The sequence below is a fragment of the Gallus gallus genome, chromosome 23, assembly GCF_016699485.2.
Source record: "Gallus gallus isolate bGalGal1 chromosome 23, bGalGal1.mat.broiler.GRCg7b, whole genome shotgun sequence".
NCBI lineage: Eukaryota > Metazoa > Chordata > Aves > Galliformes > Phasianidae > Gallus > Gallus gallus.
In genome coordinates, this window is record NC_052554.1 from 2,748,754 (window position 1) to 2,770,567 (window position 21,814).

General features: G+C 45.9%; 4 protein-coding genes across 7 annotated transcripts; 2 read left to right on the plus strand and 2 right to left on the minus strand.

Annotated features, from left to right (window-relative positions):
• Positions 1 to 387: 387 nt before the first annotated feature.
• Positions 388 to 6,774, plus strand: RHCE (Rh blood group CcEe antigens). Its single transcript, NM_204467.1, is given in 10 exon segments — positions 388 to 530; positions 1,035 to 1,209; positions 1,456 to 1,606; positions 1,962 to 2,103; positions 3,116 to 3,273; positions 3,586 to 3,723; positions 3,954 to 4,081; positions 4,762 to 4,841; positions 5,870 to 5,943; positions 6,433 to 6,774. Coding segments are annotated over 10 exon segments (1,197 nt in total). The 5' UTR covers positions 388 to 406; the 3' UTR covers positions 6,460 to 6,774.
• A 1,403-nt stretch (positions 6,775 to 8,177) lies between these two features.
• TMEM50A (transmembrane protein 50A) lies at positions 8,178 to 13,004 on the minus strand. 2 transcript variants are annotated; one of them, XM_001232924.7, is made up of 7 exons: positions 12,957 to 13,004; positions 12,684 to 12,787; positions 11,190 to 11,302; positions 10,308 to 10,375; positions 10,019 to 10,111; positions 8,933 to 8,993; positions 8,178 to 8,648 (listed from the first exon to the last, which is right to left on the minus strand). In XM_001232924.7, exons 2-7 carry the CDS (start codon positions 12,774 to 12,776, stop codon positions 8,603 to 8,605), a joined length of 474 nt encoding a protein of 157 aa, XP_001232925.3. In that variant the 5' UTR covers positions 12,777 to 12,787; positions 12,957 to 13,004; the 3' UTR covers positions 8,178 to 8,602. The 2 variants fall into 2 exon arrangements, with proteins under 2 accessions (XP_001232925.3, XP_024998800.1); XM_025143032.3 differs by having other exon boundaries at positions 12,896 to 13,004.
• A 216-nt stretch (positions 13,005 to 13,220) lies between these two features.
• On the plus strand, positions 13,221 to 18,138 carry RSRP1 (arginine and serine rich protein 1). 3 transcript variants are annotated; one of them, XM_417739.8, is made up of 6 exons: positions 13,221 to 13,431; positions 13,582 to 13,637; positions 14,684 to 15,307; positions 15,636 to 15,790; positions 17,099 to 17,179; positions 17,612 to 18,138. In XM_417739.8, exons 1-6 carry the CDS (start codon positions 13,343 to 13,345, stop codon positions 17,792 to 17,794), a joined length of 1,188 nt encoding a protein of 395 aa, XP_417739.3. In that variant the 5' UTR covers positions 13,221 to 13,342; the 3' UTR covers positions 17,795 to 18,138. The 3 variants fall into 3 exon arrangements, with proteins under 3 accessions (XP_417739.3, XP_040507925.1, XP_040507924.1); XM_040651991.2 differs by lacking the exon at positions 17,612 to 18,138 and having other exon boundaries at positions 16,691 to 17,179; XM_040651990.2 differs by lacking the exon at positions 13,221 to 13,431 and having other exon boundaries at positions 13,581 to 13,976.
• Positions 18,139 to 18,549: 411 nt separating this feature from the next.
• Positions 18,550 to 21,107, minus strand: SYF2 (SYF2 pre-mRNA splicing factor). The gene is made up of 7 exons (NM_001257294.2): positions 21,026 to 21,107; positions 20,841 to 20,948; positions 20,340 to 20,465; positions 19,965 to 20,082; positions 19,761 to 19,851; positions 19,067 to 19,165; positions 18,550 to 18,965 (listed from the first exon to the last, which is right to left on the minus strand). Exons 1-7 carry the CDS (start codon positions 21,074 to 21,076, stop codon positions 18,800 to 18,802), a joined length of 759 nt encoding a protein of 252 aa, NP_001244223.1. The 5' UTR covers positions 21,077 to 21,107; the 3' UTR covers positions 18,550 to 18,799.
• Between the last annotated feature and the right edge of the window lie 707 nt (positions 21,108 to 21,814).

A 21,814-nucleotide genomic window follows, 5' to 3' on the forward strand; every position in this document is an offset into this window, starting at 1 on the left:
CTGAGGCAGTGGTAGAGGGGCTCAGGTCTGGGGTGACTACAAGCAATATAAAGAAATGCTGATATTGCGTGAGTGTTCTGCTCCTGCAAGTCTGCATGCTTTTCTTGCCATTCAGCAGATAGGTGAGGAGCCACAGCAGCTGGAGCACCAGGGAATGGTATCCTGGAGAATTACAGTACCGACCATTTGATATGGCTCTGTTCGTGAGTGCTTTTCAGTTTAGTCAGCTAAGTTTGGGTTCCTGACGTGCACCAGATAAGGAATGTTCGTTGCTGATGCCTCTTGGGTTTTTTATCTCCCTTTTATTCCCCCTCCCCCCTCCTTAACTGTTGGTTTGAGGTGACACAAACATTGCTTATAGAAGAAAGTAGTAACGTGCTTGTGCCTAAGTACCATCTGGTGCGCAATGCCTTCTACCTACCCCAGCTTCCGACACAGTGTGCCATGGCTAATCCTTTTGCTGGAAGCTGTCTTCATTGTCCTCTCTTACTTTCTTGACTCAATTGTGGATGCACACTTTCCCTACCCAGGTAAGTCTGCTCACCTTGCCGTGAAAGGATGGACTGAACGCGTGCTTTTATTTTGCACTGCAGTAGGATGGATGGTTCTGTGTATTTGTTAGCGAGGAGAATGTTTGTGCTGCCCTTCTGCTGCCTCACTTGTATTCTTTGTAATTACATATATGAAAGCAAAGGCAGTCAACAGTCATATGTGATAGAAATTGCATTGCTCATCTGTTTTCTGCTGTCTCTGTGTGTATCAATGCAAACTTCTGAGGACAGGCAGTGCTCTGAGTGCAGAACTCCGGTGAGGTCTCAGCACGTGAAACAACTGTAAAGCTAAATTTGAGTATGGCATTGTCTTTCTGTTTCCTTATAGAAGAGAAATAAAGCTTTGGGTTTCTTTAAAACTAAGTTAATAATGGTGCCCGATTTTTAATAGAAAGATTTCTTAGTTCATTGTCGTTTTGTAAAACCACAAATGCAGTCTGCTTGAATCACTTTCCTGCCCTTCTGCTCTTTTCTGTCACACAGATTTGCAGGATGTCAGCCACATGCTCATTTTTGGATTTGGCTTTTTCCTGACGTTTTTGAAACGATACAGTTTTAGCAGCACCGGATTCAGCCTCCTGATAGTCATACTTGGTGTCCAGTGCTCCATTCTGATGGAACATGTGTCAGTTCTCCTGACAGAAATATCACTTTCAGGGTAAGGTGATCTGAACAGGTAATTAGTTCCTGGTAGAGTCAGAATCATCTGGAGCTGCTGATGGCTTTTATTCCAGGGTAATGCCTTGCTGCAATGATTGTTTTGTGAATTACTATGGTCATCTGCTGACTTTTTGGAGGGTTAAGTGCATTTTGCTGTCTGTTGTTCTTTCTTCATTGCCTGAATACGATCGTGACATGGAATTGTATTCTTTTTTCTTCTTTTCTTTCCTTTCTTTCATTACAGCATACCGGGAGCTGCTATGAGCACGGTTGCTGTGGTCATCTCCATTGGAGCTGTTCTTGGGAAGATGAATCCCATGCAATCAATTGTGATGGTAGTTGTAGAGATAGTAGTTTTCTATGTGAGCAGATGGATCAACATCTATTTACTGCAGGTACAGTAGTATGATTTCCAGTAACGGGGGAAGTTTCACAGGGACTTTGGAAACATTGCTATTTCCACTGTGAATGATACATGAGCTTGCTGTGGACAGCAGAGGCAGGGCTGCATTTAGCACACAACGTGAATGTACTCCAAGCTCTTTGTAGATAAACTGTGTGTTTATGAGCTACAGTGAGCTCAGATAAATTAGTGTGGCATTAAAAATCCACACTTAAAGCATTAAACCAAGTGACTGTTTTGACAGCTTCTTCACAGGGAGGTTGCATGAGTTAACTATGTCAGGATCTGTGTCGAAGGATTCCCGTGGCATAAGATAGGCTACAGATTTAATTACTCTATTGATGCAGGCTTCGTCCCACGTGAGCATGATGCACGTTCACCTGTTTGGGGCATACTTTGGTCTGGCCGTCTCCTCACGCTTCTCTGAGCCATCGCCGAGGTCTGAGAAGAATGCGAGTACTCCGAGATCGGACTTATTGTCAATGTTGGGTGAGGCATTTGGTTTAATGTTTCAACTGGGAAAAGAGATTGCAGTGAGAGCAGGAGGAAAGCATAACAGCAGGTTAACTGTGCCCTCTCTCAATTTAGTTGTCTCTTTGGGGCTTGTATGGACGTTTTGGTCAGGGACTGACGCACTGAGGTTATGACTTGTATTTCAGTAGTGCTTACAGTTCCCATCTGGGGCTGAAATGCTGTTTGCTACATCAAGGTGCTGTACAGTGATATGAAAATGGAGTCCCTGCGTAGTCCTGTGAGTGGTAAGATAAAAACGTGCCGGAGGGTGGGGAACAGGACACAGACAGGCGTATGAGAAAGGGTCTGAGTGGTGATAGGCTCAACATATGGGAGTTCCATTTTTTTCTTAAAGCAGCCATGTAGTTTCTTCATCAGCGTGACTTCTGCTGTGTAAGTTAGGCTGCAGTGGCATGGGGACACCCGATGTCCCCCGTCACTCTGGCTACAGGCTGATTTACCTGTGCTGTCTTCTCTCGCTCCTTGGCTTTCCGTCACTCTCTTGCAGCTGGTTTTGACCAGGTCCATGAAAGGGAGCAGGAATTTTGACCTGAGGATCTTGGAGCAAGCCCCTGGATTTTCAGAAAGTTTCTTCTGTTCAGTAGTACTGAATATTCCTGGGTGTCATTGCTATTGATGCTATTGAAACCTGCTTTCCAACGTCTGTGCAGAGCAAGCAGACTGCTCACTGTTCAGAAATGAACGGCGAGGTTATTTCCACTTGCAAGTCCACTTAAACAGTGGCTTACATATATGACATTGCAGTGCTGTATGCAATACCACATTTCTGGTAGGTGTTGGGAGGTGTTGGTGTAGCAGCCAGCTCTTGGGGCTGTCTGCACCGCAAAGGACAGGAACTACTCTTTGGTCGCAATGAGGAAGTTGAAATGAATGCAGAAATATGGTTTGGAACCAACCAGAGACAGTCTATGGTAGATTTACTGTGTTTTAGGGAAGGTAATAACAATTACTTGTCTCTGCCTCCAAGGCACTCTCTTTCTTTGGGTGTTCTGGCCAAGCTTCAATTCTGTACTGGCTGTGGAAAAGGATAGAGCAATCTTCAACACCTGCTTAGCACTTGCAGTGAGTGCTGTAGCTGCCTTCGCATTTTCTGGTCTGATCACAAAGGATGGAAAATTCAGAATGGTAAGACATGAGAGAAAGTCACGGTATGGAAAAACTGTTGTTCTGTTATTCTCAGTAATACACTGAAGGGTATAATAGCTACTAAATAAAAACAAATCCAGGTTTTCAGCCTGACAGTCGTCATTAGGCTGCCAAGCAGAAGACTGAAGAAACTGTAAGTTAAAAACTGTATTCTCCGATGGTAACTCACAGTATACAGAAGTCCAAATGCACCCTAAAGAGATTCCACTTGCATGAGAGCAGTGATCTGTGACGTACTGCAATAGAACGAGCGATGACTGAATTTTCTATTTTTGTTACTTTGTTTTACAGACTCATATCCGCCGTGCAGCATTAGCTGGTGGGGTTACTATTGGTTTTGCAGCAGACAGCATCAAGCATCCCTGGATTGCAATGATTTTGGGTCTGCTTGCTAGTGCGATAAGCGTATTAGGATCCTTCTGTTTACAGGTAACACTCAAAACCTGAAATTCCTTTTTGTGTCTGTTCTGTAAACTTATTTTCCAACGTGACATACCTCAAGGTAAACCTCTTTTTTGAGGAGATTAAACCTGAAGTCTTGACCAGGATGCGGGATTGCAAGTTAAGAGACCAAACGTAATTTCCTAACACTAAGATAGACAGCGTCCTGTTATCAACTTGTGTTCTTGTGTATCACTTCATTGTTTTCCTCTTCCCAGAGTTGCTTGCCTACTCTCAGAACTCACGATGCATCTGGAGTTCATTTCACATTTGGTTTGCCTGCTGTGTTTGGAGCTCTTGCCGAGGTTGTTTTCTTTGTAATGGACATCCAGACCAAATTACCAAGGTACATAAATGTTGGCCCTTAAGTGTAATAAGTTTATGTAATCGTTATTGGAGGGTGCTCTGAGTGGAGTTCTCATAAATTCAGAAGGCTTGGAAGTCTTCACAGATAAATCATATTAGGTTTTAGTCCTCAATTTGGTCCTTAATATTAAGAGCAGTGTACATAGGAGATGAAGGCTGGGAAAGTGCATCCTTCCCAGGTGTTTTGGGAAAGCTTTGTATACTAATACAGCAGGGAAGGAAAAAAAAGATCAGTTTTATCCAAAAGAGTCTATAACGTATAGGTAAGGCCTAACGCCAGTCTGGACACTGAACTGGAAACATGCTTGGGGAAACACCACATGAAGGGCTCAGGGGAGGACAGTTCTCCATAGGATTTCTTGACCTGGCAATGACACCTCATTTTCACAAATCAAGCCTATGTTGTATCATACAAGAAATTCTCTGGTTTTCTCAGCTTGCACAGGAATGAATCACCGTGCAACATAACTTGGTTGTAGGCTTCTGCTCGGCTCTCTTAAAACATCCCACTGCAGCTGTGTAAAGATTTGAAAATGGGAATTGTGATGTGAGGTTTTGACAGAAGATCTGTGCACAGGGACCGCCTGGGGCAGACACATCCACAGGGTGAATGTTAGGGTCAGCAACTGCCAAAGGTGAAACACCTGTTTTGCTTTGCAGCATTGGCAACGAGGTCTTATTGAGCATCGGTGCCCTCTGTTTCACCATCAGTGTTGCCTTGATAACAGGTCTTATTACAGGTAAGCATGAAAAACATGTTTCAGTAAGATCTTCCACATTTCCCTTTGGGGCAAGGGCTCTGTCTTCCTATTGCAGCTGTTACTGTGTCAGTGTCCTTTGCAAAAGGCCATCAGTGTCACCGGGGTGCTAAAGTGTGCTTCTGTGGATAAATCTTTACGTAGAAGAAACAGTTGGAAGCATGAACACCATGCACTCTTCGTGGATAGGCCTTGAAGAAGAGATGTATTCAACGAAACCTACCAGCAACAATTTTCATTGGTGAAATTTATTCTGCAGATGTTTAACAGCTACCTTCAGTTTACAGACAGGAGATGTGTGAGGATGAAAATACATTTACGTTTTGGTGTTATCTCGTTGACAGAAAACTGCTACCTGGAGCTTCTCACTTTTTAGGCCAGTTGCTGTAGATCTGCAGAGTTCCACTCATGTCAGCAGGTTGTGTGAGCCAGGCACTGCTCCTTTGGTCGCTGGGGGTTTGGGACCATCAAGGCTCACATGTTCCTCACGTGGCATTCTGTTGGTTTTATGGCAGCTGCAGTAGTTCTGAAGTTGCTGATTCTGGTTTGAGGTGAAAGTTGCTGTGAAATATACTCTCAAATGATCTTCTTAATGCTTTAATTGATCTGCAGCTTTGCATTAGCTCAGGTGTAGCTAAGAGCTAATGAGTTTTTTAAAAAAACCATTCAACTAAAACAATCATTCAGTGGTTACATTTACTGAAAACCCAAACTAACAGTGCTGCTAAGCCTGTCTGCTTTAAACACACAGCTTTCATGGGGGAAGTTAAAGACTTTCTGTGTGTCCTTAGTGCCTGGTAGGCTGTTTGATGGGTTTTTACTTAGAAGCTTCTCTGTACTTAAGGTCAACTTGAGTCATGGGGCTCTGCTGAAGTGTTTTGTTCTGATGTTGTCTTTTAGTCTATGTTACATTTGGATGTGTGTTATTAAGAAGCCTTCGGTTACACAGCCTTCCCCTTTCCATGATACGTGTGTAGATGTACATCCAATATGTGTGTTTTTACAACTAGGTTTAATCCTAAACTTCAAACTGTGGAAGCCCATCCCCGTCTCCAAGTATTTTGAAGACCAGATGTACTGGGAGGTAAGTTTCTTTTCAATGTAAGATTAGCCACGTGGCAGTACACATAGCATCCATTTCAGGGTACATTTGAATGCCCTGTTTGTTCAGCTGTTTGAAGCCTGAATATTACAAATGTACGTATTCTTCAGATAGCATTCCCGCTGGTGGGCACATGGCTAAATCTAAGATGATCTTTGTTGTAACACATAATATCCATGCTCAGACACCCCATGCTTCACAGACAGCCCCTTGAGGAAACTAGAGCCTCTAAGGGTAGGATTTTTACAAGGCAGTTCTATGGATGGAAGGTTCTTTTTATGAAAACTCCTGGCCTTCATTGGGTGTTGAGTGCATAAACACAGACCTTGTGCACATTTAGGTGCTGAAAGTGACCTTCTGCAGAACCATGGAGTTTGGAATACGCTCCTGATAAGGTTCTGCATCACCTCTATGTGTTGATTTGATGTTGATTGATGAAATGTTTTGATACAAAAATGTCTGTCTTCACAGTTTCCTCATTTGGCTGTTGGATTTTGAATGGATGAACCCAAATGGAAGACTTCACCAAGATTTGTATTTGTCACCAGAGAAAATGAGTAACGATGATGAAACAGCACTTAATTATCAAATAGCACACTTAAAAAAGCCTTCCCAGTGGACACATGAAAAATTTGCAACAAGATGTTTGTTATTCCTGAACAATCAGCACATATTATACATTCTCCATCTGTAAATATCTGATTTCTTTTTTGTTTTGATGATTTTACCTTAAATATTTTTGTAGTATGTGTACAGAAAGTTGTTTTTGTTGCTGTCGTGGCTTATCAATTAAAATGCTTGGAAGCTTTTAAAGGTGTATTTAGTTCTCAAGTTCAAATCTGTGCTTATTCTGATGTAGTGAAGTGCTGAAGTTCTTGTTTATAAGTTGAATTAATTCTGTTGGAGGCCCTGTTAAGCAAAGATTTGATGACTGAGCCAGATCACAGCCAGAACTCCACACTGTGCCAGACTGAACTCGTGTTATCTGCCTAAAGAAAAATCTGTTCTTGGCTCAGCTTATTTGGAAGATCTGATGGCAAGAAATGACAAGCAGAACCCCCTGGGTTTGTACTGGGGGTGGCCAACCTGGAAAAAGATCTGGAAACGATTCGTCAAACACAGCCAGCTAAAGGCCTTACCTTTGATTTGAATGAAGTAAAGCAGATACCTGCTTGCAGAGAACTCCAGTTGAGACATGCAGCAGCTTTGGTGCATGAGGCACAGCCTGCTCAGTCAGAGGATGCTGTGCAAACATGTTTTTAAAGGGATGGTGGTCCTAAGCTTTTTCTTCATTTCAAAATATTTGACAACCTTTTTTTTTCTCTAACTGCTCACATAATTAAAGAAGTGGAACCCTGGTTGGTTTTATTTACTCAGCACACTTGCTTAAGAAGGAAGGAATGAGGAAACCTGTAACATTGAAAACAAGAGATGGAGTATGTGATGCTTGCTGCAGTAATGTTTGCTGACCTCTGATTTATTCATTAGGGAGTAAACAAAGCAGATCAGTGCTGTTAAAGGAAGCTGAGACAGAGTTCCAAGTTACTTGTGGAGGAAATGTCACTGTTTCTTATTTCAGAAAATAGCTAGTGATCTACTTATTTATCAGCTGCACACAGCTTCTGTCAGCTGACAGTGCCATTCAGCATGGATACCTGCACGTTTATATGCCTCCTTATCACACATTTAGCACATCACTGCCCTGGCAATACTGTAATCCAGGCTGAACTTGTGACCTTCCATTTCAGCAACCCAATGAACATAACTTCTTACCTGTTTCTGATGTCTTCCAGCAGGAGTGGTTGTAAGGAATAGCATTTCATTCCTCTGTTTCTCTCACATCTCTTTGCTCCCTGATTTCTTGAGCAAGTAACCAAGATGTAGGTATACAAAGGGGCAAAACAGCTCGTCTTGTATCTCAGAGTTAAATGAGCATGGATCAGAATTCTCTCTTGAAGGGACTGTCCCTGGTTTAACTCCCAGCTGAGGAGTGTTCTTCCCTCTTTTTATTGTTGTTAGGAATTAAGTTTACAGCAAGCTTTGTGGATGAGCTCCTTACAGCCAGAACCAGTACATAACTTGAACCTGTGCCTCTGCAGTGTCTGCAGCAACAGTGAGTTGTTCACTACAGACCCCCCCACCATCACTGTATTAAACACTCAGGGAAAAACAAGGCAGCACAGCTTTATGCAGGAAAAAACACAAACCAGTCAAACTTGAAACTGAAGAACTGTTTATATTGTCCAGATATAGGAAATACTTAATAAATATACGTTAAAAAGATGTTTTAAAGCATTTTTAGGGTTGTAAATATCATAGAAAGAGTGTTAAATGGTTAAATGCATTCATCTTCCACTATTCTATTTACTTATAGCAAACATCATACAAAAGTGGCTTCCATTGCTACTTGTAGCAGTTTTACATGTCAGAAACATTACAACATTTAAATCAACATAACTGTTTTTTTGGGGGTATTTTTTCCTTAAAAAAAAATGCAACCAGGATTTTTAGTGCTATGATTTCACTCCTCATGTTTTACCTTTAGACACAATTGAAGGGCACCGTATTACAAAATGGTTTTACAAAACTGGGAGTACACAGTTAAAAAAATGACATGGCCAATGCACTTCCATCAGTGTGCTCACTGCCACAGATCCTCTGTGCGGCCAAATTTGAAGACCAGTCCTCTGTTTGAAACAAGAAAGGCACATGAGCACATAAGGGTGCAGATTAAATACCAAATGTTTTACATATGTTATCTCTGGGAGCCAACTGTAGTATTTGTGAACCCACTTCCTGTTCCTGCAACATAACCTACACAGGCAGATCACTGAGTGCCCTCAGCAGCACTTTATTCACCCACATCTAGTTGCAAAAAAACAGCTGAAATAAAACCCAGACCGCAGCAAGATTTGGTTTTGATCATTAAAAACCAATGAGGTAAGAAATGAACAAAGGGTGAGAAGCTTACCCAAAAAAGATGAACGCATTCTGGAAAAAAACAGCAATTCCTGGGTACACCACTGCTTTCTCTGAAAGAAAACAAAACAGAACTCTCCATTAATTCTTCAGAAGTCCTTTTCTCTTCAAAGAGACCCCATCTCACAACACAGCCCTGCTGCTACTGCAACCACAGAGCAAATCTGCCTAAGATGGGTTGTTCTCTCATAGAATTAAGAGAGCACTGTGCACCTTTTGCATCTGTTTCACTCTCTGACAAGATGGTTCCCTCCCACCTGTTACTGCCACTGCAAAGTAATTTCAATGGCTTTTGTGCCTCCCCCCCAGTTATTCAGCTTTCCAAAGAACTGAAACAATAATCAAAGATGTACATTCAGATCTAACACTCGTGAAGACTGTAATTCTCATGTGTGATTGCACTTCCTCTTTGGAGTGCACCTGTGTAAACTGATACACATACATGTGCACATTCACTATGATGATAAGCCACAGAAGGGAGCACCAGCATGAAATCAGTGTGCCCAGGTGTCCCTGAAAATCCCCTGTGAACTGAGTAATGCCAAAACTAAAGAGAACGTAAATTAAAACCCAACCAATGTGCCCTGATGAGCATGAAACTCACTCCATTTCCAGGGCTGAGCAACAGCTTCATGTCTGCTTATGTGTCCCTGCCAAGAGCAATCTGCTGCAGCTTTTATGACTTTCTCAAGACCTGTCTTCATAAAATTACCACAGTATGAAGTAAGGTGTGAACTTCCACAAGCAATTTGATTTTTTTATTCTTTTCTGGCTTAATGTATAGGCCTGGGGAACAACCTGCACAAAATTGGTCACTTTAATTCTGGAAATAGGTGTTTGCTCAGATTTATTCCTATATAAGGTAAGCAGTTCAATTAGTTCAGTGCAGTCCCCCGTGTGACTGAGCCCTCTGTTTCTACCAAGGCTAGCTGAAAGGTTTGTGCCCTACAAAACAGACTGACGAGAGCTTAAATAACAGAAATGGGATCTTAAAATTCTCCATACGTTAGAAAAAAGAAAAAAAAATGGATAGGGAAGAACCAGAAAGGGTCAGGCCATGCTTCATGTTGTATCTTACCTTTAACGACGTATCCTCCAAACAGAATCCACATGGAAGCAATCAGAGAGCCAAAAGCCATCATAAAGCCAATGAAGAGCCAGATCCGAGCACCTTAAAGAAGACACACGGATGTTCTGTGCCCATTCCTGGGTACAGATGCCAGAAACTTTCAAAATGCTTCAGCTTCAGAGCACCTTATGTGACCAACTCAAGCTACGTACATAAACCAATGCACACACCAGTACAGCTATTACAGCTGTTCCAAGGATTACTGACTGCATGTATTTCTGTGTGCACACCACTGTACCTGTTTGTCCCAGGCAGCCTTCGCTGTAACTGTCACCCCGCACTTGTCCATTAGACACTGCGTTGATCCTGTACGTGCAAAACAGGATGAAAAAGGGTAAAGATAAATAAAGCAAGAAGGAAAACGTTTATAAAACAGTAGGAGAAACTTCTCAGAAACTCATTGAGACAATAATGCATTTCGTACATGTATTTGGTTTTTCAAAACGTGGAACAATGCTGAAACTTTAAACACACTGCTCCACTTTTCTCCACTTTCAATGCTTTGATCTATATGCCACTCCATTTTTAATGGCTCCTTGCCACGGACAAACATAAGGCATGTGATCCTAGGCTGCATCAAATGAAGCATGATCAGCAGCTCGAGGGAGGTTCTCCCCCTCTGTTCTGCTCTCATGAGACCACAGCACAGTGCTGCATTCAGCTCTGAGGCCCCCACCATAAGAAGGGAAGGAATCCTTTTACAGTGAGTGCAGGAATAGGACAAAGGGTTTTAGGACAAGATAAGAATAGGACAGAATGGTTTTAAGCTAAAAGGGGAGATTTGGATGAGCTGTTAGGAGGAAAAGTTATCACTCAGAGGGCAACGAGGCCGTGGCACTGCTGCCCAGAGCTGTGGGTGCACAGTGGCAGTGCCCAAGGCCAAACTTCATGGGGCCCAAGGCAGCCTGGTCAGAAGTGTCCCAGCTTATGGTGGGGGGGGTTGGACCTAGGTGATTGTTGAAACCCCTTCCAACCCAAACCATTCTGTGCTATTAGCAACACTCAGATCCTGACTTGTTATTTTCAGTGATCTCCCAACTTAAAGACTACATTTTTTCTTAATTCTGCATTTCACAGAAGTTCGAGGTGTGCACAGCTCCGATCAAGGTGTTACACTTACATTAGGAATGCAATGGTGGCTATAACCCCACAGGCATGATATGAATGGTTGAAGTCTTCCATGGTAGGGTACTTTACAGCTGCATCTATGATTATCCACCAACCTGTAAAAAACTATTAAAAGCAAAAGTACTATAGTTTAAAACACAGAAAAGTTTTGATCCAAAAAAACCCCATAAAGTACAGCATGGCTGCCTCTGCTATCAGCTTAGTCAGGTACAAGCTAAACACAAACCCCATGATTTAGCTACTCCAAGAGATCACAGAATTGTAGGGGCTGGAAGGGACCTCTAGAGGTCATTGAGTCCAACCCCTGTAAAGCAGGCTCCCTACAGCAGATTGCACACGTAGGTGTCCAGAAGGGTCCTGAATGTCTCCAGAGAAGGAGACTCCACAACCTCTCTGGGCAGCCTGTTCCAGTGCTCCATCACCCTCACTATGAAGAAATTCTTATGCACATTTGTGCAGAACTTCCTATGCTTCAGTTTGTGGCCATTTCCCCTTGTCCTGTCACCATGCATCGCTGAAAAGAGTCTGGCCTTGTCCCTTTGCCTCCTACACCTTAGATATTTATAGACATGGATCAGATCTCCTCTCAGCCTTCTTTTCTCAAGGCTGAACAGATCCACCTTGCTCAGCCTTTCCTCACAGGGGAGATGCTCCAGGCCCTTTATCATCTCTGTGGCCCTCTGCTGGACTCTCTCCAGAAGAACCCTGTCTTTTTTGTACTGGGGAGCCCAGAACTGGACGCAGTACTCAAGGTGAGGCCTGACCAAGGCAGAGTAGAGGGGGAAGATCACCTCCCTTGAGCTGCTGGCCACTCTTTTTAATGCACCCCAGGATGCCATTGGCCTTCCTGGCCACCAGGGCACACTTTGGCTCATGACCCACCAGCACACCCCGGTCCTTCACTGCAGAGCTCCTCCCCAGCGGGTCAACCACCAACCTGTACCGATGCACGTAGTTATTCCTCCCCAGGTGCAATACTCATCACTTGCTCTTCTTAAACCCCATCTGCCTCCTCTCTGCCCAGCTCTCCAGCCCATCCCAGTCTTGCTGAACGGCAGCGCAGACTCCAGGTGTGTCAGCCATTCCTCCCAGCTTACTCTCCTCAGCATTATCCCCTCACGATGGAGATGTCAAACAGGCCCGGACCCAGCACTGACCCTGAGGAACACCCATCACCGCCCTGTGAGCCCTCCCAGCCCGTTCTCAGCCCAGCTGCCCCCCACTCATCCACCCCACACCCCTCAGGGGTGCTGTGGGGAGGGCAGCGCCGCGGCCTTGCTGATAACCCGGGGTGCCTCAGAACGGACTGCGGGCGCTGCGGGCGCTGTGAGGCGGGGGGCAGCCAGCACGGAGCAGGGGAGGGCTGAGGGGGGGGGAGTTGGGGTCCCTCTGCCCCATAGCCGCGTGACGGGGAGCCTTCCTTTGCACCCCCGAGCGCTCTGCCGCGGGGCTCGGCGCGAAGAGCCGCACAGCAGCCCGCACACACCAGCACTCCCGCGGCGACGGACGCGATGGTGTTCCGCTTCTCCCCCCAGTCCACGCACTCCGAGCACCTCAGGCTCTCCAGGAAACCGGACATCTTTCAGCGCTCTGAGGTAACGCAAGAAAACAAAACAAAACGCCACCGCGTTTCCGTCACAGGAGAAATCCACCACACAGCTCCGATCGCTCCGGAGAGCCGCACCGCAGTGCCCTCACCCGGAGCACGGCCCGCCCAGCCGGCAGCCCCGGGAGGCGCGGGGCCGCGCGCAGCGCTCACCTCAGGGCTTCCGCCGCCTCCAGCGCGCAGCAACGACGCTCCGCCGACGCGCCCACTGCGCAGGCGCGGCGCTCAGCTGCTGCTCCCCGCCGGCAGTGCGCAGGCGCGTAGCGCGCGGGAGGGCGTCGAACGGGTACTTCTGCGCATGCGCTGTAGTATGGCAGGGGAGGGGGAGTAGCGGGCGATCGCAAGCAGTGCGCATGTGCACGTAGCCATTGCCCTCCCCGCGCATGCGCTGTTCCCTCCGTTACGTAAGCGGGGAGTGACGTTCTGGAAGGTTCGCGGCCGCTCTCAGTCGGCGCTCCGCTCGCTGCCGGGAGGGCCGTGTGTGCGTGGAGCTCCGCGGGTTCGGATCGCGGCGCGTTCTGTGGGCTCGGCCGTTCGCTATGGGCGTGACTCACGAAGCCGGGCTGTCCCCTCGGGCGCCGCCGTCGGAGCAGGATCCGTGCGGGGGGGCCGCGGCTGCGTGCAGCGGGTGAGGGGGCGCGGGGCCGCCGGGCGGGATGGGGGGACGGGCGGTTGGTGGAGGGAGGGAGAAGAAGGGGGGCGGGCGCGTCATTCGCTGTGGGGCTGCGGGCCGGCGCTGTGGTACGGCCGCGCCTCACTCGCCGTTGTGTCGTTGCAGGAGCGCCGTGGGGTCCCACGGGAGTCAGCAGCGGGGATGTCCGGCGGCCCCCAGCGGTAAGCGACCGGCTGCGGCCTCGCGCGAAGCCCTGCTGTGCTCCGAGCCGCGTGTGGGCGGGGGGGGGGGGGGCATCTCGGGTGTTCCCCCTGGCTGTGCAGTGCCCGTGACCTTGGCCTTTGCTTAGAGGTGATGGGTGGAGCTTCCTTCAGCTGCTTGAGGAGCAGCGTGGGGCTTAATCAGCTCTTAATAGCTCTTACGGACAGTGAACAGTGAATCCACGCTCCATGGCTCAGCAGGCAAATCTTCAGCTGTAGAGCGTTAACACGGTGCTAATAATAATATAGGTGTGCTGAATAGAGAAGCTGTTTGGATGTGCTCCCTTAACAAGTCACGTGGTATGGTTCCTTAGCTGTGTTTTTCACTGTGTGTGTAGAATGAGTAAGACTCTACAGGTGTAGTGTAGTAGCGTGATGTGGTCGTGGTTATTGGTCTTAAATAGAACTGGAAGTAAAGCATGGAGTCTGCTCTGACCTGAAAGGCAGATGTTTGTTTTGCAACTCCTGCACTTAGGACAGATGGGAACTTGAGTACCTTGAAAACTTTGTTTGGGGTAAAGAAATAGTCATAACTTGCACCTTCTTCACACGAGTTGTGTGAGGGGTTTTAAAGCCAACAGAAACCTTTCAGAATTCCACGGAGGACTATTCATGGTTTACACAAAAGCCTTCTTAAACTTTTCATACAGAATCATGGAATGACCACGGTTGGAAGAGACCTCTAAGATCATCCAATCCAACCATCCTCCTACCACCAATATCTCCTCACTAAACCATGTCCTTCAGCACAAGGTCTAAACATTTCTTGACCACTTCCTGAGCAGCCTGTTCCAGAAGTCTGACCACAGGGCAGGAAATGATGCTGCTTAAAATTGTCCTGCATAAAAACATGCTGATAATTGTCAGGAAAAATGGTCAGCGTTTAATTGTCCTTGAACTTTTTGCCTGTGTGCTGTGTGGCATCATATTTGGTGGTGGCGTGTATGTAAATTGCTGTGTGTAAATGATACGCTTCTTCATTTGCTTCTCTTCTCTCCCCTGCCCAGGAACAGAGACTGGATATTGCAGAACAACAATAAAAACAGAATTGGGTTCTGAAAGTACGTGCAAGGAAGAAGTGGTAGCCAGGAAGAGTGGCGATATGGCAAACTTCATGGATGATTTGACTCTCAATTCACCAAAGAAAAGAGAGAATTCTTTGAGATCCAAGAGAAGCTGTGATAGGTCATCATCGAGATCATCCAGTCGGTCTTCCTGCAGCTCACAGTCCAGTTCGAGTATGTCCTCTTCGGCTTCCTCCAGGAGTTGGAGCCGGTCCAGATCCAGGTCTAGGGGTCGAAGATACAGTTCCCGAAGGCACAGAAGATACTCCCGTTCCTATTCCAGAAGCCGCTCAAGATCACGTGGCTACATGAGGTACAGAGGAAGGTACCCCTCCAGGCACTACAGGAGGTACCACCGCTCTCCTCCGAGGTACAGATCACGCAGTAGGTCGCGGTCCCGTGGAAGATCGTACTACAGAAGGTCCTATTCAAGAAGCAGGTCACGTTCAAGAGGCAGGAGAAACTATGGGTTTGGGCGGACGGTGTATCCTGAGGCTTACAGGAGCTGGAGAAGCAGGTCACGAACAAGGTCTCGGAGTAGGTCACCTCTGCACTTGAGTGAAAAAGGTACTTTGAGACTTTAGGTGTGAGCACTTGGAAACAGGTGTTTTATTAACTAGATAAATTGTAGTCTCTGTGGTTGTTTTATAGAGCATAGATATTGATAGCAAATTGGAAGGAAATCTTGGTATATCTATGAAAAATGTATTCAGAGGGGAAAGAGTAAGCAGTTCAGAGCATATCTTTATATTTCTGCTGAAGATGGATTTCCCAAGTTGAGGTGAAAGTCCATCAGAGTTGATGCTTCAGTGCAGAGGCAGTATAGCTGCAGTTTTTAGGTTTGTATTGAATGGATGCATATCTCATGTTAAAAATAATAACACTTTTCTTTTAGAAAAAAGGGAACTTCTGGAAATTGCAAAGGCTAATGCTGCAAAAGCTCTGGGAACAGAAAATATAGTCTTGCCTGCTAGCTTGAAGATCCGTACTGCTTCTAAGGAGACCAGCAACATTAAAAAAGAACACGAAGACTCTGGGGAGTCAGATGAGGTAAGTATGAACTGGAGTGTTCTGAACGAAAAGGTAAACACTTAAAAAGACTTGTGGTCTGCATGGATGTGCCACGGTTCTTTTCTCCTTACTGGGGAGTTCATAATTACAAGTTCAGACTCCTGAACAGAGAACTGAGGTTTACCAGAATGCTAAGGAGTGCTAGACACCACTGTAGATTTTGCTTTTCACTGCGAGTACACTGGATTCTGAAGGGCAGTGGATTCAGAGCTGGGCTGGATGGGGTCCTAGTGGCAGCCAGCCTGTGGCTGGGGTTGGAGCTGGGTGATCTTTAAGGTCTCTTCCAACCCAAGCTGTGCCGTGGCTCTGTGCTACATGCAAGCTTTCCCCTGGTGTTACAACATTAGGAAGGGGAGACAATTGTAGTTCTTCCAACTTCTTTATGGTAGTATTGTATTGCTCATTACAGAAACTATTTTTCTCTCAACCTAAAACAAGGAGACTCCTTTGCAAACCTGTTATTTTTTTCTTGTTAAGGCTAATTTTACTACCTTTTCTAACAGTTAAAAAGCTTTTCATATGTAATAAACTATTTCCCAGAAATTACATACCCGAACACACAATGCATTTTACATGCTTTATTTCTGTCTTATAGAAATCATGACTATGGTTCCAGACATGATGAAGAAAATCTGTTGGTAATTAAGGGTCTTGTGGGCTGTAGCTGCTGTGAGTTTAAGGGAGGGAGAAACTTCAGCATCTTAAACTGAGCTCTAGTTTGGCTGTGTTATGCTGTGTTAATCTGATTTATACTAAGTACAAAACTGCAATGATTGTTACATCTATCCAATGCTGCTATTTCAAATGGAAGTAAATTTGCTAAAGGTTTTAGACAAATGGTACAGGCATCCCTTTCATAATATATGCAATATATTCCAGATGTTGAGAGAGTACAGAAGAAGAGGCCTGCATCACTTGCAGATAAGTTTATTGTTGTTATCCAAAACTCTGCAGGATTAACGTGCAGAACTTCATGCGACTTATTCTGACACATTCCATTGTATGGCATTCCATGCTTTGAATCATGTGAATACTCTTTAAAACTGTAACTGGGGCATGGATTTCAGGTCATAGCAGGTCCTTGTATCGTCACAAGGACCTTGATTAAAAATACTGGTTTTCACATTGAACTCAGTGCTGATCTATTGGCACGTTTGGTAGCTTTTGGCTACTTTGGTTGTAAATATCTGAAATAACCATACTGGAAAGTTATTAACTTGTAAAGGCTGCCTTAACTTACAGAGAGTATTGTGTCCTCCCACTGAAGTGTTGTGTGCTTTTCTCTAGCAACCCAAAGGACTGACAGAAGTCATAACCAAAAGTGGAATGGAGAGAGCAACCTCACGGAGCATCTCTTTCAGCCCTAATGTAAGTGTGCTTTCCAAAGATGGAAGTCCCATAATTGATCCCTCCTGTATCACTGTCCACAGCAGTGATTGACAAATCAAACATCTTAGTAGTAGTAACACCTCGAGGGCTTTGCAGTTCCTTTTCTGAAGGAGTTGGATCAGTACTTCAGCGGTACAGTACTGTAAATGTACTACAGTAGTGTTTAAAATGGGTGTAGACATTTCTGCTCATGATGTTCACTGCCTGTAAACTTCTGGTTTCTGGCATACACTTGTTCGCTGAAACTTAAAGTTGCAGCTTTGGTTATGTTTTAGTAATGCAGAACTGGGGTGGGGTGGTTATTCAGCATTCTGGATTGTGTCTTGTCAATACAAGTAAACCTCTTGAAGTTGTTGGGTCTTTGTACATCCTTTACCTTTCTAGTATTTAAGAAATCAATTTATTTTCCAGAATACAATGGCAAAGCCAGTACAACAGAAGCCAGCAAGCCATGTTGTTAAAGAACCATCAATTTCTCCAGGAAGAGAAGATGACAGAAAGGGAAGTCCCTATGGGCAGTGGGTTCCTGTCAAGAAGGAGGCCAAAAAGTTCCTAAACTTCTCACCCAAATGTACACTGTTCCGGGCGCGCTAGAATAGCTCACTGTTCCTCAGACTGCAGTATAATAATGCCTGGGTAGTGAGGTCTGAAGTTTTCTGGTCAGCTTTTGAAGGCTTGTTAACGTTGAGTATTTATTTTGATATCTTTAATTTTGGAATCTTAGGTTTCTCTTTCAGATGTAAAGCACAGTGATCCAGAAGCCACAGATGGAATCTTGTGTATATTTGTAAATATTTTTGTATTGCTTTAATGGACTAGAACTTAACAGGTGGGTAATTTTTTTCTAAAGAATAGTTCAGTAGCTGTTAATTTGAACAGTTAAATTACATTGTGTAACTGTTTACTTCAAGTAAATAAACTTCAGTTTTGCACTGGCATCTGTGTGTCACGTATTGGGCTTATATTTTTACCTCTTGAGTGGTGATTTCCAGGTTTAAATTCCACTTAGCTAGTATCACAAAATGTGGCAGAAGATAATTCTGAAGGTCACCTTGAAAATAGACCTTTATATTGGTATAGTTCCTGGCCAGACTGTGGCAAATGGAGGGTCTGTAGGTGACTGTGGTTGGATACCCTTCTGCGAATGGAAATCTGTTGCGTGTTTGGCTGCCTTGTGAAGCCATCACCATTCCATCTTAAGCTTTGCTTTTAATAGCTCCTTATTTCTCCAGAATTGAAGTGAGACTAGGCTGGAAGATTGTTTAAGAGGTGTTACATGTTACTATTTAGTAACATGTTTTTGACTTGTTTTCATCTTGCTAAACAAGCATCTTCAGATACTGACACACTTTAAAACAGAGTGAGAGTTTATTTAGAACATGACATTGGAGGAGCAGGCTGCTTAGCAAGTAAAGCTTATATACAACTGCAGGCATAGACTGTGCACATCTCCTGTATGAAACATCTAGTGATCTTACACATTGCTTCATGGGGTCTACAAAGTATTTCTCTGACAAAGCTTAAAATTGTTTGCAAAATCACACTGCACTTCAACAGGCAGAGGAGGGCTGTAGCATGCACTCTGCTGGCTGTCACAGTTCAGACAGCTGTTCCTCTCTCCAAGTTCTGTTTGATTTCAGCTGTGTACTTCCCATAGAAGCGCTCTGCCTTCTTGTTGAACTTGGCGTTCCTTTCATTGATGTAGTCAATATCTGCATCATCATTATAAGGACGTCTCCGGCTGTACTTCTCACGTTTCTCAATTCTGCAAGACAAGCATCAGAGTTGGAAGACCTGCAGCTGGGTCTGTGCACTTAATTAAGAAATGCCATATGTAGGAATGGTGGAATCATCTCAGTTACTTACTGTTTTTCAAGATCTGCAACCATTCTGTCGATCCCTTCCTTATCTGGCACGTGAGTTCCATGGAGGAGACTGTCAGATGTCGGATAGAGTGCTTCACCACTGGTAACAGCACAAAGTTGTACTAAGATACAATTGTTTTCTTTTGAATTTAATATTGCAAGGCATTTAACTTCTGTCTAACTGTAGGAGTTGAAGATGCAGTGAGGACATGCTGATTCTAAACTACTAATAAACAATGAACATGCTGATACAAGATACAGGATACAAGATACAGAAATCAGCACTAAAATCTTTCTCTCTCTTTGAATGCAAACATGGGAATTTCTCTTATCAAACCCTGCTGAACTCTCAAAAATAAAACTAAGAAAACACCAAAACCCCCCAAATATTATAGAAAACAAGTACAACTAAGAAATAGCAAACAACTTGTGCACATAAATGACTTCACATGGGCAGTAGTGCTGCTTCAAAGATAGTTGAGGTTGAAAGGAAAAAAAGACCTCAAATTGCAATGCTATCTTCTACCTACTGAAGTAGAGAGTGGAAGTAGTGCATTATCAAGTAGGTCATGCATTTTAGAATCATGTTAAAATAGTACATATGAGAACATACGTGTGCTGAAAGGTTTGTTTTCTAAGTCTATAGTCATTTATAAAGCCAGTACTGAAGATCAGATGACTGAAGTGGCACTTACTACTGCTCCTTCAGCTTCTCATACTGCTCCAGGTCGGGTTTGATCTGCCTGGTCAGCCTCTGGTACTGCCGCAGCTGAGCAGCTGCGTAATCTGTGGAAGAAAACAAGTTACTGGGAAGGTAAAGGCTTTTATTTCATGATTCTACTTGAAATATTAACGAAGACGTTCATTAAGAACACAGACAATTGTGTAGTTAAACATACCTGAGAATCCTAGATCTGGATTTTTCCTCTTCTTTTTCCTTTCCCATCTCTCTGCATCCTCAGCACTGATCTCTAACAGTTTAACTCGCTCGTAGTCTTCTCCTCTTGCTGCACATTCCTAATAGAGCACAAATATTGAGCAACAATATAATGCCCAAGGATTAAACTCAAAGCTTATACAGATCAATCCATTCGCCCTCTGGTGCAGAACTAATTTATAAATACATACTCAAGAGCCTGATTGGGTTTTCTTTGGGGGAAGGGGAGTGAGGAAACACAACATGGGGTAACTGCAGTAAAAGCTCTCCAGATTCTGTCACTGAAATGGGAACGTCACTGCAGGGTTCCAGAAAGCCACAACTATGCTCTTCTTACCTTCTTCTTTTCCTCTACCTTCAGCTCCCACTCCAGTCGAGCTTTCTTGGCTTCCCAGTTTGGTGGCAACTTGAGCCTTTTGTCTTCCTCCACCACTTCCTGGTGATTCAGCTTGCGGGCCTCATTCTAGGAACAAAACATTCCATACCAAAGTGATGACGCAGCGCTGAGTGAGCACAAAAATGACTACAGAAAACAAAAACCAGATCCCAGGTGAAGTGGCCTGCTCAGTGAGGTGTACATGTCTGAGGTCTGAGCTCTGAGCCCCGGTTCCTAACACAGCACACCAGGTGACGCGCTGGATTTGACCGAAGGCTACAAAATCCCGTTCCCCGTACGGGAAGGACCGAATCGGCCATCGGGAACGAATCCCTGAGGGGCGGCAGCGGCCGCAACCGATCCATACCCGAGCTGGTCTGGAAACCGCCGTTCCCCCATTGCTCCCCCCCGTAACACCGGCAGCACGCGTGAGACCCGGCCCGGCTCCGTCCCGCCGCGTACCCGCTTCAAGTGGAGCTCTCGGAACTTCCGCAGCCGCTCTTCTCGCTTCTGCGCCGCCGCCACCTCCGCCGCGCTGGGCTGCGCCTCGTCCTCCGAGCCCGAGGAGCCCTGAAACAACCCCGCTCAGCCGCCGGCAGGAAGAAAGGCCGCCAACCCGTCCCCCAACCCCCTCGCCGCGGCCTCACCCCGTCCCCGAGATCCCCCAAACTGCCCAGGGCCGACACCGCCGCCGCCATTCCGCACTGCCAGCACTTCCGCTTCCGCCCCAGCACGACCTTCCGCTTCCTCCCACGCCACGTCTCCCAGGGGCTGTCCTCGAGCGCCCCCCGGCGGGCGGGAGGTATCAGCGCCGCGGCGGGGCCGGCTCCGCTTCCTCGGGGTCGGGTCGTGCGGCGGGGAGCAGCGCTGAGGAGCGGCGCTTCCTTCCCCTCAGGCTCGGACAGGGCCGCGACCTGGAGGGCGATCGTAAAGTTCCTGCTGTGCTCCAGGCACCGTCAGACTGCGGGCAGGCAGCCTGAAATTACTCTGTGCTTAACAAAACACCGCGAAATCAACATATATATCCCCATTCTCCCTGCTGGGGAATCGACGGGGTGATGCAAAGCCGTTCAACGTGAGGAGGCGGCCCGTGGGGTACCGTGGGGTACCGAAATGCCCACAGACACACAGCTCCGTGCGCAGCTCCGCGCTCCGGGCGGTTCAGGGCTGCGTTCCGCGCTGCTGCCCCGAGCTCAGCCTTCTGCCGGCAGAGGGAAGCGCAGCACCGGCGGTGGCGGCCGCGGAGGCGGCTGTGGCGGCCGCAGCGATCGATCTCTGTTCCCTTTTAACTTCGGTTTGCGCCGTCGGCAAACTCGGGTTGACGCTGAGCGGTCAAAAAACATCAAACACGGCGTTACCCGGCGAGGAGGAGAGGGAGGAAACCCAGCGCGGTGCTGGGAGGATCAGCTGCCGGGGCTGCCAGCTGCTGCACGGTC